Here is a 13,519-nt window from a genome sequence, read left to right as displayed (position 1 = left end):
ACTATTGTCTGTGTCTATCAGCTATGCATGTATGGTCTTTGGCTAATCCTTTCACCTTCTTTCATCCAGCCCCTCCTTCCTCATCCCCTCAGACAACTGTCAGTCTCTTCCATGTGCCCATGCCTCTGTTTCTATTTTGTTCATCAGTTTATTTTGTTCATTAGATTTCATATATAAGTAAGATCATATACTATTTGCCTTTTTCTGACTGGCTTATTTCACTCAGCATAATATTCCCTTGGTCCATACATAATGTCGCTAAAGGTAAGATTTCCTTCTTTTTTTATAGCTGTATAACATTCCATTGTGTTCATGTAACACAGTTTTTTTTTTATCCACTCATCTACTGATAGGCATTAGGTCTGTTTCCAGATCTTGGCTATTGTAAATAATACTGCAATGAACATAGGGGTGCATATATTTTTTTGAATTGGTGTTTCAGGATTTTTAGCATATAGTCCAAGCAGTGGGATCATGGAGTCAAAGGGCAGGTCTATTTTTAATTTTTTGAGCAACCTCCATACTGTTTCCCAGGGGCAGCACCAGTCTGCATTCCTGCCTACAGTGCACTAGGGTTCCCATTTCTCACATCCTCGCTAGGACTTGTTGTTTGTTGATTTATTGATATTCTGATAGGTGTGAGGCAATATCTTTTTTTTTTACTTTTTAATTATATTTTATTAATTATGCTATTACAATTGTCCCAATTTATCCCTCTTTGCCCCTCTCCATCCAGTAACCCCAACTCCCTCAGGCAATCCTCACACCATTGTTCATGTCCATGGATCACATGTATAAGTTCTTTGGCTATGCCATTTCCTATACTATGCTTTACATCCCCAATGGCTATTCTGTAACTACTTTTTTGTATTTCTTAATCCCCTCACTTCTTCACCCATTCCTCCATGACCACATCCATCTGGCAACCACCAAAACACTCTCCATATCCATGAGTCTGTCTCTGTTTTTCCTGTTTTCTAGGTTTGTTTTTTATATTCAATTATTGATAGATATGAATTTATTGCCATTTTATTGTTTATATTTTTAATCTTTTTCTTAACTAAGTCCCTATAACATTGCATATAATAATGGTTTGATGATAATGAACTCCTTTAGTATTTTCTTCTCTGGGAAGCTCTTTATCTGCCCTTTGATTCTAAATGACATCTTCACTAAGTAGAGTAATCTTGGATGTAACTCCCTGCTTTTTATGATTTTGAATATTTCTTGCCCATCCCTTCTTTTGAGAAATCAGCTGACAGTCTTATGGGAATTTCCCTCTAGGTAACTAACTGATTTTCTCTTGCTGCTTCTAAGATTCTCTCTCTTTAACCTTTGGCATTTTAATTATGATGTGTCTTGGAGTGGGCCTCTTTGCATCCATTTTGTTTGGGACTCTCTGTGCTTCCTGGACTTACATGTCTATTTCCTTCACCAAATTAGGGAAGTTTTCTTTCACTATTTTTTTCGGATAGATTTCCAATTTCTTGCTTTTTCTCTTCTCCTTCGGGCACCTTTGTGAGGTGAATGTTGGGCCTCTTAAATTTGCCCCAGAGGCTGTTTATACTATCCTCATTGTTTTGGACTTTTTTCTTCTTATTGTTCTGATTGGTTATCTTTTTTTTCCCCTTATGTTCCAAATCATTGATTTGATTCTCAGCTTTCCTCTCTACTGTTGTTTCCTTGTAAATTGTTCTTTATTTCAATTAGTGTATCTTTCATTTCTGAATGGATCCCTTTGATGCTGTTGAGGTCCTCACTAAGTTCCCTGAGCATCCTTATAACCAGTATTTTGAACCCTGCATCTCCATTTCATTTAGTTCTTTTTCTGGAGTTATGATCTGTTCTTTCACTTGGGCCATGTTTCTTTGTCTCCTCATTCTGACAAACACAGCCTCCCTGTGTTTGTTTGTATCTATTAGACAGAGCTGCTATGACTCCCTGTCTTAGTAGTGTGGCCTAATGATATAGGTGTCCTATGGGGTCTAGTGGTTCAGCCTCCCCTATCACCCAAACTGGGTACTTGATCAAGGTGCACCCTTCATGTAGGCTGACTACTGCCTCCTCTTGTTGAGCTTTGATAGCTGTTGGCAGGTCAATGGGAGGGATTTACCCAGGCTAGTCAGCAACAAAGATGGGCCATAACTACAGATAGCATACCTGTGCTCTCTATGGAAGATAAGCTATGAAGAGGCAGGCTAGTGGTGCTCCAATGTGGTCTGTAGCTGTCTACTGGAAGTGCAGGCTCTGGGTTTTCCTGGGTGGTACAGGCCAAGTTCAACCCCCACCCATGTTCTGCCTGAGGGCACCCTGCATGAGCTATAAAGCAATCTGAGATGGCTGTTCCTTGTGCTGGGCTTGGAGATTCCCAGGTGAAGCCAAGCTGTGAATCTAGGCTGGCTGCTGCTAGTGCCATTCCTGGGGCCACTTAGTAAGAGGTATGGGGGCTGGGAGCCCACTGAAACGGGCTGTTGCTTGTTTGAGAGGATTTAAGAAGTTGTGAAGGAGGAGCCAAGGCCAGCTATTCATATGGAAAAGTCATGGTTAACAGTTTGGGTAGGCCCATAAGTTGGGTGAGATGGAGTCTCAGGGGATCTCCAAGGCAGGGCAAATATTGTTAGCTGGGTTGATGGATTCTGAGAAATGGCATCCAGCTGCCAGCTCTGTGGCTCTGTGGCAGGAGGGCTCAAAAAAGGAACAAATGGCCTCTTCCCACCTCCCTGTCTGGGAGAAAGCTGTCCCCCAGCTCCAGCCTTGATGCCAGACATATCAGTTCCTCCCTGTATGCCACTGGTGCCTTAAGCTGCTACCCCAGTGCGGGAGCTCAGAGGGAGTGAGTCCAAGTCCATGTGTTGGTTCTTTAAGGGAAACTGCTTGGGACCCCAGAAGTTTCTTCTACCAACTCAGTCCCTGCTGGTTTTTGAGGCCAGAACTTATGGGGACTTATCTTCCTGGCCCTCCAACCCTGGGCTAGGAAGCCTGGTGTCAGCTAGGACTTCTCACTCCCAAGATATCCTTCCCGAATTTTTATCTACCTCACATAGGTTTGGGACCAAGCCATTTCATGTCTCCACCCCTTCTGCCAGTCTTTTATTCATTTTCAGTTTATTCTTGAGTGTTGTAAGTTAATAGTCTAGTTTCAGTTTTTTGCACATACCTGTCCAATTTTCCTAACACCATGGACTCTTTCTAGTCAATCTTCTACATGCTTGTGACTGCAAGTATATCTTGTTAATGAATTCCCAAATTACACCCTCAGCCCAGACCTTTCTTCTGAGGTGCTGATCCATGTATTCAATTGTTTGGATGTATACTAGTCACCTCAGATATACATGTTCAAAACTAAATATATTATCCTCCCTCCAAAAACCACTCCTTCTCCTTTCCTGCTTCAGTCACTCCATCACCACTCACTCAGTTGCCTAAAGTAGAAACTCTAGACCCATCTTTAATTTCTTCTTCTTCTTCCCTTCCCTCTACATCTAGTGAGTCACCTGTGGATATTGCCTCTTTAATCAGTCCCTTCCTCTGCATTTCCACACCTTAATCCAGATCTTTATCATTTCTCATCTAGGCCCTGGGGAACAAGTTTCTAACTAGTGTCCTTGTCTCTAAACATACCATTCCATTTTCTGACTAGAAAACTCCTAGGATTTATCCTTTAGTAACTGTGAGAACTTCCTTGCTTCCCTAGACAGAGCGCTGTGGTCTTCAGACTGTTTGCATCCGTGGAACACACATATCACAGTGTTCTGCAGCTCTGTCCTTGTGTTCCCACTAGGTGACACTCTTCCAGGCCAGGTTCTGGGTGCTGGGGATACAGCTGTGAATAAGACAAGCCCCTGCCCTTATGAATCTTACAGTCTAGAGGGAAAGCCAGATAACAAGTAAATAAAAAACACATTTCAGGTAATAGGTTCAGTGAAGAAAAAACTGGTAGCGCAGATTATCCTATTTTAGACAGGTGATCAAATATGTCCAATAACATGATATTTGACCAGAAACTGGAATGAGGTGAGGGAGTAACCTTGACAGTATCTTGTGGGAAATCACAGGTCCTGAAGGAGGCATGAAACTGGCATCTTCAGTTTTGCCTTTCTACTGGGTCCTATTCCTAAAATCTACAGATATAGTCTAGTTCTCTTGACCTCAGTAACCCTTTAATCTATTAAATAATTTTACTCCTTCTCCATCATCCCAGATCTTTTTGAAAGTATCTCTTCCTTCTGCTTCTGCTGCCTGGCATCCCTCTGTTTTTAACAAAAATATTTACTGTCCCTCCATCTTTCTCCAAATCCTAGTCATTCTTTTAATGGTATCTGCTTAGTCAAGTTTTCCCAGACATCCACCAAGGGAAAAAAAATGTTTTTAATGGTTTATTTTTTAGAAAGAGGGCAAGGGAGGGAGAAAGAGAGGGAGAGAAACACTGATGTGAGAAACATTGATCAGTTGCCTTTTGTATGTGCCCTGATGGGGGACTGAACCTGCAACCCAGGCATGTGCCCTACGCGGGAATTGAACTAGCAACCTTACTCTTTGCAGGATGATGCCCAGTGAACTGATCCACACTGGTTAGGTCAAGAGGAAACAATCTTAACCCTACTTCCTCTGAATTTCCATAGTACATAGTCTGTACCCCTCTTATTCATTCAACAAAAATATGAGGACCTACTATGTGCTGGTAATTATTTTAAAAACTAAGAAAACAGTAAAGAAAAAGTCAGATTGCTTTCTGCCTTTATTATTCTAGAGTACTTTTCCTTTCATTACTGTTGGTATACATAAATGTTCTTATGTCACTGAGGGCAAGATTCATGTGTAATTTATCTCCTGATCCTTCATATTACCTATCCAGAGCTTTGAGGTAATATTTGGGTGAGTGATCTGTGCAAACAAGTGCTGGTTAATGCCTACAAGAATGAGACCCCTCAGAAGTGACTGGAGAGGTAATGTGGGGTGGCCAGAAAAGATGTTTTCTGATAAAACCCAGCCACTTTGGGGAAATGGACTACAGTAAGTACCTGATAAATAACCAGTCTGGCAACCCAGAACTGCCACATAGCACTGGTCCATGAGCGTATGTTCTATACATTTGCAAACAAAAATTAGAATTCCCAGCCTCAAGGAGAAATGTATGGTCAAATAATTACTTCTTACTAACAATTATTCTCTTTTTCCCTCTCCAGATGATTTCATTGAGAAGCTTGAACGCTGTGAATTTTTTGATGATGAAGTCAAGGACTCAATATTTTTCTTAACAATCCATGATGCTGTTTTGCATATTTTGATGAAAAAGGATTGCAGTACTTCAAAGTTTAATTCCAGTCAGGTACCAGCTCTTTGGTGACTTTCATATTTATACAACCAATTATCTTTGCTTCTTAAATTTCCCTTTTTTTTAATATTTAAAATATTGTTCCTAACCCATAATTCCATCCTGTTGTGTTTCATTTTGTTTTGTTTTTTCAGGAAAATGATAGAAAACTTGATTTCACCATACATACAAATGGAGGACTACGTAATCGAGAATGTAGGGTAAGACCGATTCTTCAGCAGTTTTATATTTACTAGATGTAATAACAATATAACACAGAACTTGGCTGAGGATGTGTGCTTCATCCCTACAACACTGAAGCAATGCCAGTCTCATACAAACTTGGAATGAAACAACTCAGGCCAGTAGAAACAAGGATGGAAAATAGTGACACGAGATCTCTGTTAATGTAAGACTGAGTATATATAGAAAAAACTTCTTTTGTTTTTAAAGTACTTACAACCAAAATCTTATTCTGGTCTCATAATAATCCGTGAGGTAGGGAAAGTATTGCTCTTTCCATTTATAGATGAACAAGTGATGGAGCTGAGAAGCTAATACACACCTTCTGACTCCCAGGTGTGTGGTAAGTCCCTAGCACAGTGCCTCGCCCAGCAATGAAAGTTAAGTTCCTTTTCTTCCTTACTAGAAAGAGTTGCCAAGTCATCACTTAGCTGATTAGTCCCATTTCATTCTAAAACATTCGTCTTTAGAGTATTATCTCCTTTAAGGGAATGTTTATAGTTTGGGAAAAGCAGAAACACAAAATGCTGTAGGCCAGATACATGGTAGGTGCATTACATGCATTATCTCAATCCTTACAATAATATGCAAAGACAATATCTTCATTTCACAAGTGAGGAAATTAGAGGGGCTTGGAGAACTTAACCAATTTGCTTAAGATCACACACCAAAGTGACAGCAACAGGATTTGGTGCCAGGACCTGTGCTATATTCACTATTACTATGCCAGATCTATCCGTTGTTGAAAGACAAATGGAAGTGAGGGTCTTGAGAAAGAATCTAATGATTGTCTTCAAGTATGCCAGGAAGAAAGGTCTAAGAAATACAGCAAGAAGAATTTAGATTAGAAATAAAGAAGAAATGTTAAGAGTTATATTAAGTAGAAGAAGGTTTGATGAAAAAAGCTATTCCAGAAAGTCATATAGACCTGAGGTAAGAGGAGAACCGAGAAGAGCACCGTGACTGTTTCCCAAGGCAGAGATTCCCGAGAAACCCAAATCCAGCACCTTGCCTGAGCCCACCCCTACCCCTCACCCCTATTACAGAAAGCTTCATCTGCAACCCTCTTGTCCAGGAGCTGGATTCACTGTTAACACCAAGTTTTAGAGGATAAAGTATAGCAACAGAATTTAAACCTGATGGGAGATCAAAGCTTAAGAACCAACTAACAGAATGTAGTCAGCAGCATTTTATATCTATTCCTCTGCATTTAAAAAAAGAAACATTTAACTCCAGCTCCTTGTGTTACTTAGAGGAAGAAAATCAGCAGTCATGGATAGGCCACCAGTAGTGATGTATGTAAGAGGTGAGAGTTCCTGGCCAACACACATAGCCCCTTGGAGCTGAGTGCCCTGTGAAACAAATGTGAAGAAATACATTGCTACAAAAAGTTGTATTGTTACTGTCTAAGTCAAAGTGGGCCTTCAAAAGATATTTATATTACAACCTGGTATCACATGGTTTTATGTCAACCAAGTTGAAATGAAAGGTATTTCATTCATTATTAAAATTCAATACAAAAAATTGTTGATGACTCAGGCAAATTCTAGCTCCTAACTTTAATCAGATTGATCACATTTTAAATATAAGATATGATTATTGAAAGGGATAAAACTTAACAGGTTTTTTTTTTAAATAAGAACTTCCTGTCTTCTTCTAGGTATCAGTTGAGACGAAATTCTAATCAATATATAATTCAGAGGGATTCTAATCGGACTGCCACATAAAGAACAACTTCATACCCAGAAAGTCATTGATAAATTCATACATTGTATGAAGAATATTTTTATTTGACAGAATTATATTCTAAACTTTGGAACAAGATTGTTCTAGCTTGGTATTTTTCACATATGTAGTATAAAATTATCTAAACACTCTTAATTTTATAGCTTGTAGATTTGTCAAAGGAAGAAGTTTTTTTGTTTATATGTATTTTTGTAGCACTGACAGATTTCTATCCAAGTCACTATTTTCATGTATGTTTTACAATGTACTTATACCACTGATTTGAATCTTGCAGTTTGTACTGCTCATACTAATATAGCTCCACTCAAAAAATCAGTTTGTACAGATGTGTCTTGTTAAATTTCTTGCTTGCTTTCTGAAACATGCTTGCTGCAAGCCCCCTTTACAGTGGTCTGATTTGAAGCTTGCTACATGAGAATCTTCTAAACCCCTTATATTGAGACTTCTTTGTCCAGATTGTATGATTATCACTACGTCTTTTTAAAGCATCCAGCCTCCTATCCAAATTTAGAGAGTTTTTCCATAACTAGATTTTGAAGCAAATCCTTATTTTTTCAGGTTCTTAATATAAAAGTTACATAAGCTAATGAAAGATAAAAACTGAAAAGACAAGAAAGTAAAAAGTGAAGAGAAAATCTGATGAGTACCTGGTTCTTCCTGGTCTCCCTGGGAGGAAAGAAAAGATAGCAGAAGGTTTGACTCTTTCTTCACTACTGGCCATTATGTAACTGGGCAGCCTGGGGTCCAGCTGCTTGCCACCATGTACAAGCATAACACAGAAGTTCATGGGGAAAAAAAGAGGTTCTTATTAACAGGGTTCCCACTTTGAGGGGGCTGGAGCTTTCTACCTTTGAGCCAACCTCATCTGCAAAGCACAGAAAACCAGCCAACCCCCAGGACCAGAACAGTGTCTAGACACCTTGCCCCATATTATTTGTCATTTTGGAGCTCATGGCAGCTACACAAATGGGTCTCCAGCCTCAGGCTCTCTCTCTTTCTCTCTCTGGTGTGCACATTGAGTTCTAGAGTCATCATCATCTCATGCAGCTTCCCCTTTCTCCTGGGGCCTGTGGTACACTGCTAGATCACTCTAGATGGCTGTGTAGAAGCTCCGTTAATCGGGCTCCAGTGCCCAAGGTTGCCTACACTCTGGGGTTGAGGAGTATTCACAGCTAATGCCTCCATGTACTGTTCTCAGCCTCCATGCACTGAAGCAGTCCAGGCCCATGTGCCTGTATAGGGCCATAGCATCCCAAGGGCTGGCACCCATCAAGGCATGTCTGAGCAAGGGACTCTACCTCTGCAAGCTGGCTCCCATCCATGTGAGGCCTAAGCCTCAAGTGGGACTGGTGTCTGCTTGTCCCATGAGTGCTCCCCAACTTGGGGTACGAAGCAAAAAAGAGGCTTCTGAACACATTCTGTTTTAAAGTCCATTCCCAAAATCCCATGTGCTGTGGGAATGTCCAGCTTTTCAACCACGTGAGCCAAGGTCAGCTATGTTTGTCCCAGTTGTCTTAGCTCTTCTTCTGACCATCATTTTGCATAATGTGGCAAGGTTTCCAGTTACATGAAAAGCACCAGGTATCAGCCCAGGGCAGGACAGCCAGCCCCTGCTGCAGCTTGCTAACCTCCACCATACATATGTGTTTTGACCTTTTCAGCCCTGTGCAGCCTCTGTACAAGCTCCCTCTGGCTGGGTCATGAGCTGCTCAGCTTCTGGGGACACACACTGACTGTTTACTGTTGCCTCAGGCAGCAGCCTCCTGCTGTGGCTTTGAATCTGCTGCCACAGCATTTGTCCCCAACTTTTTGTGGGGGTGGTGCAGGCTCTGGCAAGTCAGGGTTTCTTCCAGATTGAGATCTCACCAGTTCCCAGCTATCTGACCTGACCACCTGTTACAACTGTTTGTAACTCACAGGACAGAGTAGCAGCTCTAAAACTCAGTTTGGCTAGTGCATGAGATTCAGCCCACACACTTCTTTTTTTCACTGGCACTGTCCTTGGTGTAAATTATATTTCTATAATAGTTAGAAATTAAACATCACCACTAACAGAAAAACGATTATGTGCCCTCCTTTCAACATCAAAACACTTTATCAATTGTAAATGTTGTGTCCACTTCCAGTCAAGATGGCAGCATGAGTTAACATGGTTTGCCCCCTTGCACAACTACATGAAATTACAACTAAAGTATAGAACAACCATCATTCAGAACCACCAGAGACAGAACTGAATGGAAGTCCTACAACTACAGAATTAAAGAAGCTACATCATGACTGGTAGTGAGGCAGAGACATAGAATAGGCTGGTCCTTCACCCACTTGTGGCAGATAAAAATAGAGAGGGATGTCTCAGGAGCAAAGGGTCCAAGCTACACACCAGGACTTCCAGCCAAAAGTTCCAGTTCCAGGAAGCGAAGTGTCCACACTCCTGGTTCTAAAAACCAGCAGGGATTTAGGCTGTGGAATAAAGAAACTATTAGACTCCCTGGAAGATCCTCTTAAAGGGCCCAAGCACAAAGTTACCCACACTCACTCCCTCTGAACTAGAGCATGGAGGCAGTAGATTGAAAGGAATCAGAGACACAGAGGGTGGAACTGAATTGTCTGGCACCAGGGTGAGAGCTGGTGTACAGCTTTCTCCCAGACAGAAGTGCTGGCAGAGGTCATCGTTCTTTTCCTGAGTCCTCCCTGCACAGAGCAACAGAGCGGGCAGGTAGTTGCCATACCTGAGATTCCATCAATCTTGTTCACACTGTTTGCCCTATTTTGGTGATTCCCTGAGGCCCTACCCACCTAACTTGCTGGTCAACCTGAGCTGTTTCCACTGGATTTTCCATATGAATGGCTTATCTTGGCCCATGCTTCAGATTGTCCTAAATTATCTCAAAGGCAGCATCAGGCTTCAGTGAGCCCTGTACCTCTTATACCTCTCATTAAGATGCCCCAGGCCTGACACTAGCCATAACTAGCCTTGTTTAACAGCTTAGCCTCACCTGGCCACCTTTAAGCCCAGCACAAGTAGTAGCCATCTGCAAGTCACTTTGTAGCTTATGCTGCATGAGCCTGGACAAAACACAAGCAGTTACTGATCTTGGATGTGCCAATGGCAATCAAGGTACAACTACAACAGGAGGTGGCATACAGCCCACACAGTAGGCACAGCTCAACTACTCAGAATGGGTAATAGGAGAGGTTTTTCTAGTGGATCCTACAGGACACCTCCTATATTAGACCACTTTATCAAGCCTGGGAGATATAGCAGCTCTACCTAATACACAGAAACAAAGACAGAGAGGCTGACAAAATGAAAAGACAAAGCATGACCGAAATGAAAGAACAGAACAAAACTCCAGAAAAAGAACTAAACAAAATGGAGACTTCCAGCCAAGATGGAATTGTAGGTAGATACACTGTGCCTCCTTGCACAACCAAAAGAAATCAAAAGCAAATTTAAAAATAAAAAACAACCAGAACTTCCAGAAAATCAAACTGTGTGGAAGTCCAACAACCAACAAGTTAAACAAAAAACATTCATTCAGACTGGTAGGAGGGGCAGAGATGGGCAGCTGGCGTGGAAAGGACTTGCAGCAAGGTGGCAGCTGGAGGACTAGGTGGGCAAAGCGGCAGCTGGTGAACCCAGGCAGACAAGGTGGCAGCTGGCAGACTGGATGGTTCCCCATTCGAGTGCATATAAACCAGAAGGAACAACTGTGGAGCGAGACAGACTGTGCAACCCAGGGTTCAAGTGTGGGAAAAGAAAAACTCAAAAACTCTGGGGATAGAAATCTGTGGTGGTTACGGCAGTAGGAGAAACTCCCAGTCTCACAGGAGAGTTCGCTGGAGAGACCCACAGGCTTCCAGAATTTACACAAACCATACATCTAAGAATCATCACCAGAAGGGCCTAGTTTGCTTGTGGGTAGCAGAAGACATGACTGAAAGCCAGCCGAGAGCTGAATAAGTGGAATTATTTCCCCTCCGACCCCTTCCCCACATACAGTGCCACAACCCAGCAAAGTGTGTTGCCCCACCCTGGCAAATACCTAAGGCTCTGCTCCTTATTACATAACAGGCACACCAAGACAAAGATATTTGGCCCAAATAAAAGAACAGATCAAAACTCCAGAAAAATGAGGAGATAGACAACCTATCAGATGCAGAATTCAAAACATTGGTAATCAGGATGCTCACAGAAATGGTTAAGTATGGTCACAAAACAGAGGAAAAAGAAGGCTATGCAAGGTAAAATAAAGGAAAATATACAGGGAACCAACAGTGAAGGGAAGGAAACCAGGACTTAAATCAATGATTTGGACCAGAAGGAATAAATAAACATTCAACCAGAACAGAATGAAGAAACAACAGTTTAAAAAAAAAAAGAGGCTTAGGAACCTCTGGGACAACTTGAAACATTCCAACATCTGAATCATAGGGATACCAGAAGGAGAAAGGAAAAACAAGAAATTGTAAACTTACTTGAAAAAAATAATGAAGAACTTCCCCAGCCTGGCAAAAGAAATAGACTTCCTTGAAGTACAGGAAGTTCAGAGAGTCCCAAAGAAGTTGAACCCAAGGCAACACACACCCTGGCACATCATAATTACATTAACCAAGATTAAAGATAAGGAGAGAATCTTAAAAGCAGCAAGAGAAGAGGAGACATTTACCTACAAAAAAGTTCCCATAAGACTATCAGCTGATTTCTCAAAAGAAACCTTGTAGGCAAGAAGGGGCTGGAAAGAAGTATTCAAAGTCACAAAAAGCAGGGACCTACATCCAAGATTACTCTACTCAGCAAAGCTATCATTTAAAATGGAAGGGCATATAAAATGCTTCCCAGAAAAGGTCAAGTTAAAGGAGTTCATCATCACAAAGACCTTATTATATAAAAGGTTATAGGGACTTATCTGAGAAAAAGAAAATGATCAAAAATATGAACATTAAAATGACAACAAATTCACAACTAGCAACAATTGAACCTAAAAAAAAACAACAACTAGAATAGGAACAGAATAACAGAAACGAAGATCACATAGGGGGTTATCAGTGAGAGGGGAAGGGGAGATAATGGGGGGAAAGGTACAGAGAATAAGAAGCATAACTGGTAGCTACAAAATAGTCAGGGGAGGTTAAGAATAGTCCAGGAAATGAAGAAACCAAAGAACTTACATGTACAATCCATGGACATGAACTAAGGCAAGGGAATGCTGATTGGTGGGGAATGCAGGGTGGAGTGGAATAACTGGGAGAAAAAAATGGGACAACAGTAATAGCATAATAAACAAAATATAATTTAAAAATTTTTTTAAATGGAGACAAGCAAGCTACTAGAATCAGTTCAAAACAATGGTTATGAGGATACAGTGAATTTAGTGAGAACTTCAGCAGCATAAAAAAGGGCATGGAATCCATAAAAATGAATCAGTCAAGCCCTGGCTGGTGTGGCTCAGTGGACTGATTGCCAGCCTGAGAATCAAAGGGTCACTGGTTCGATTCCCAGTCAGGGCACATACCTGGGTTGTAGGCCAAGTCCCCAGTAGAGGTGTGTGAGAGGCAACCACACAGTGATGTTTCTCTCCCTCTCTTTCTCCCTCCCTCTCCCCCTGTCTAAAAACAAATAAATAAAATTTTAAAAAGAAGAAAGAATCAGTCAGGAATGAAGGATACACTGATTAAAATAAAGAACAATTTGCAGGGAATCAACAGTAGAGTTGATAAAGCTGAGAATCAAATCAATGATTAGCAATATACAGAAGCAAAAAACACCCAAGCAAAACAGCAAGAAGAAAAAAGAATACAAACAAAGATGAGGATTTTGTAAGGATCCTCTGGCACAACTTTAAGCATACCAACATTTGCATCAAGAGGTTGACAGAAGAAGAGAGAGAGAAATTGAAAACCCATACAAAAAAAATGACAGAAAACTTCCCTATCTTGGTGAAGGAAATAGATATTCAATTCCTAAAAGCACAGAGATTCAAGCAAGTTGAACTCAAAGAGGCCCACACGAAGACACATCACAATTAAAATGCCAAAAATTAAAGACAAAGAGAGAATCTTAAAAGCAGCAAGAGAAAAGCAGTTTATTGCCTACGAAGAAGCTCACATAACACTGTTAGGTGATTTCTCAAAAGAAACTTTTAGAGGAGATCCAAGATGGCAGAGGAGTAAGTGGAAGCTACACTAACCTCCTCCCAGGACCAATCTGGAATT

General features: G+C 41.1%; 1 protein-coding gene across 1 annotated transcript in view; it reads left to right on the top strand.

Moving 5' to 3' along the window:
- SLC26A3 (solute carrier family 26 member 3) overlaps positions 1–7,629 on the top strand; it is a 32,614-nt gene extending 24,985 nt beyond the window's left edge. The window contains exons 18-20 of the mRNA XM_028526031.2: positions 5,187–5,329; positions 5,470–5,535; positions 7,218–7,629. Coding sequence (XP_028381832.1) covers positions 5,187–5,329; positions 5,470–5,535; positions 7,218–7,241 — 233 coding nt within the window. The 3' untranslated portion in view covers positions 7,242–7,629. The remainder of the gene's footprint in view (positions 1–5,186; positions 5,330–5,469; positions 5,536–7,217) is intronic.
- Positions 7,630–13,519: the final 5,890 nt, after the last annotated feature.

The sequence above is a fragment of the Phyllostomus discolor genome, chromosome 10, assembly GCF_004126475.2.
Source record: "Phyllostomus discolor isolate MPI-MPIP mPhyDis1 chromosome 10, mPhyDis1.pri.v3, whole genome shotgun sequence".
NCBI lineage: Eukaryota > Metazoa > Chordata > Mammalia > Chiroptera > Phyllostomidae > Phyllostomus > Phyllostomus discolor.
This window is presented reverse-complemented; position numbering and strand designations above follow the sequence as displayed.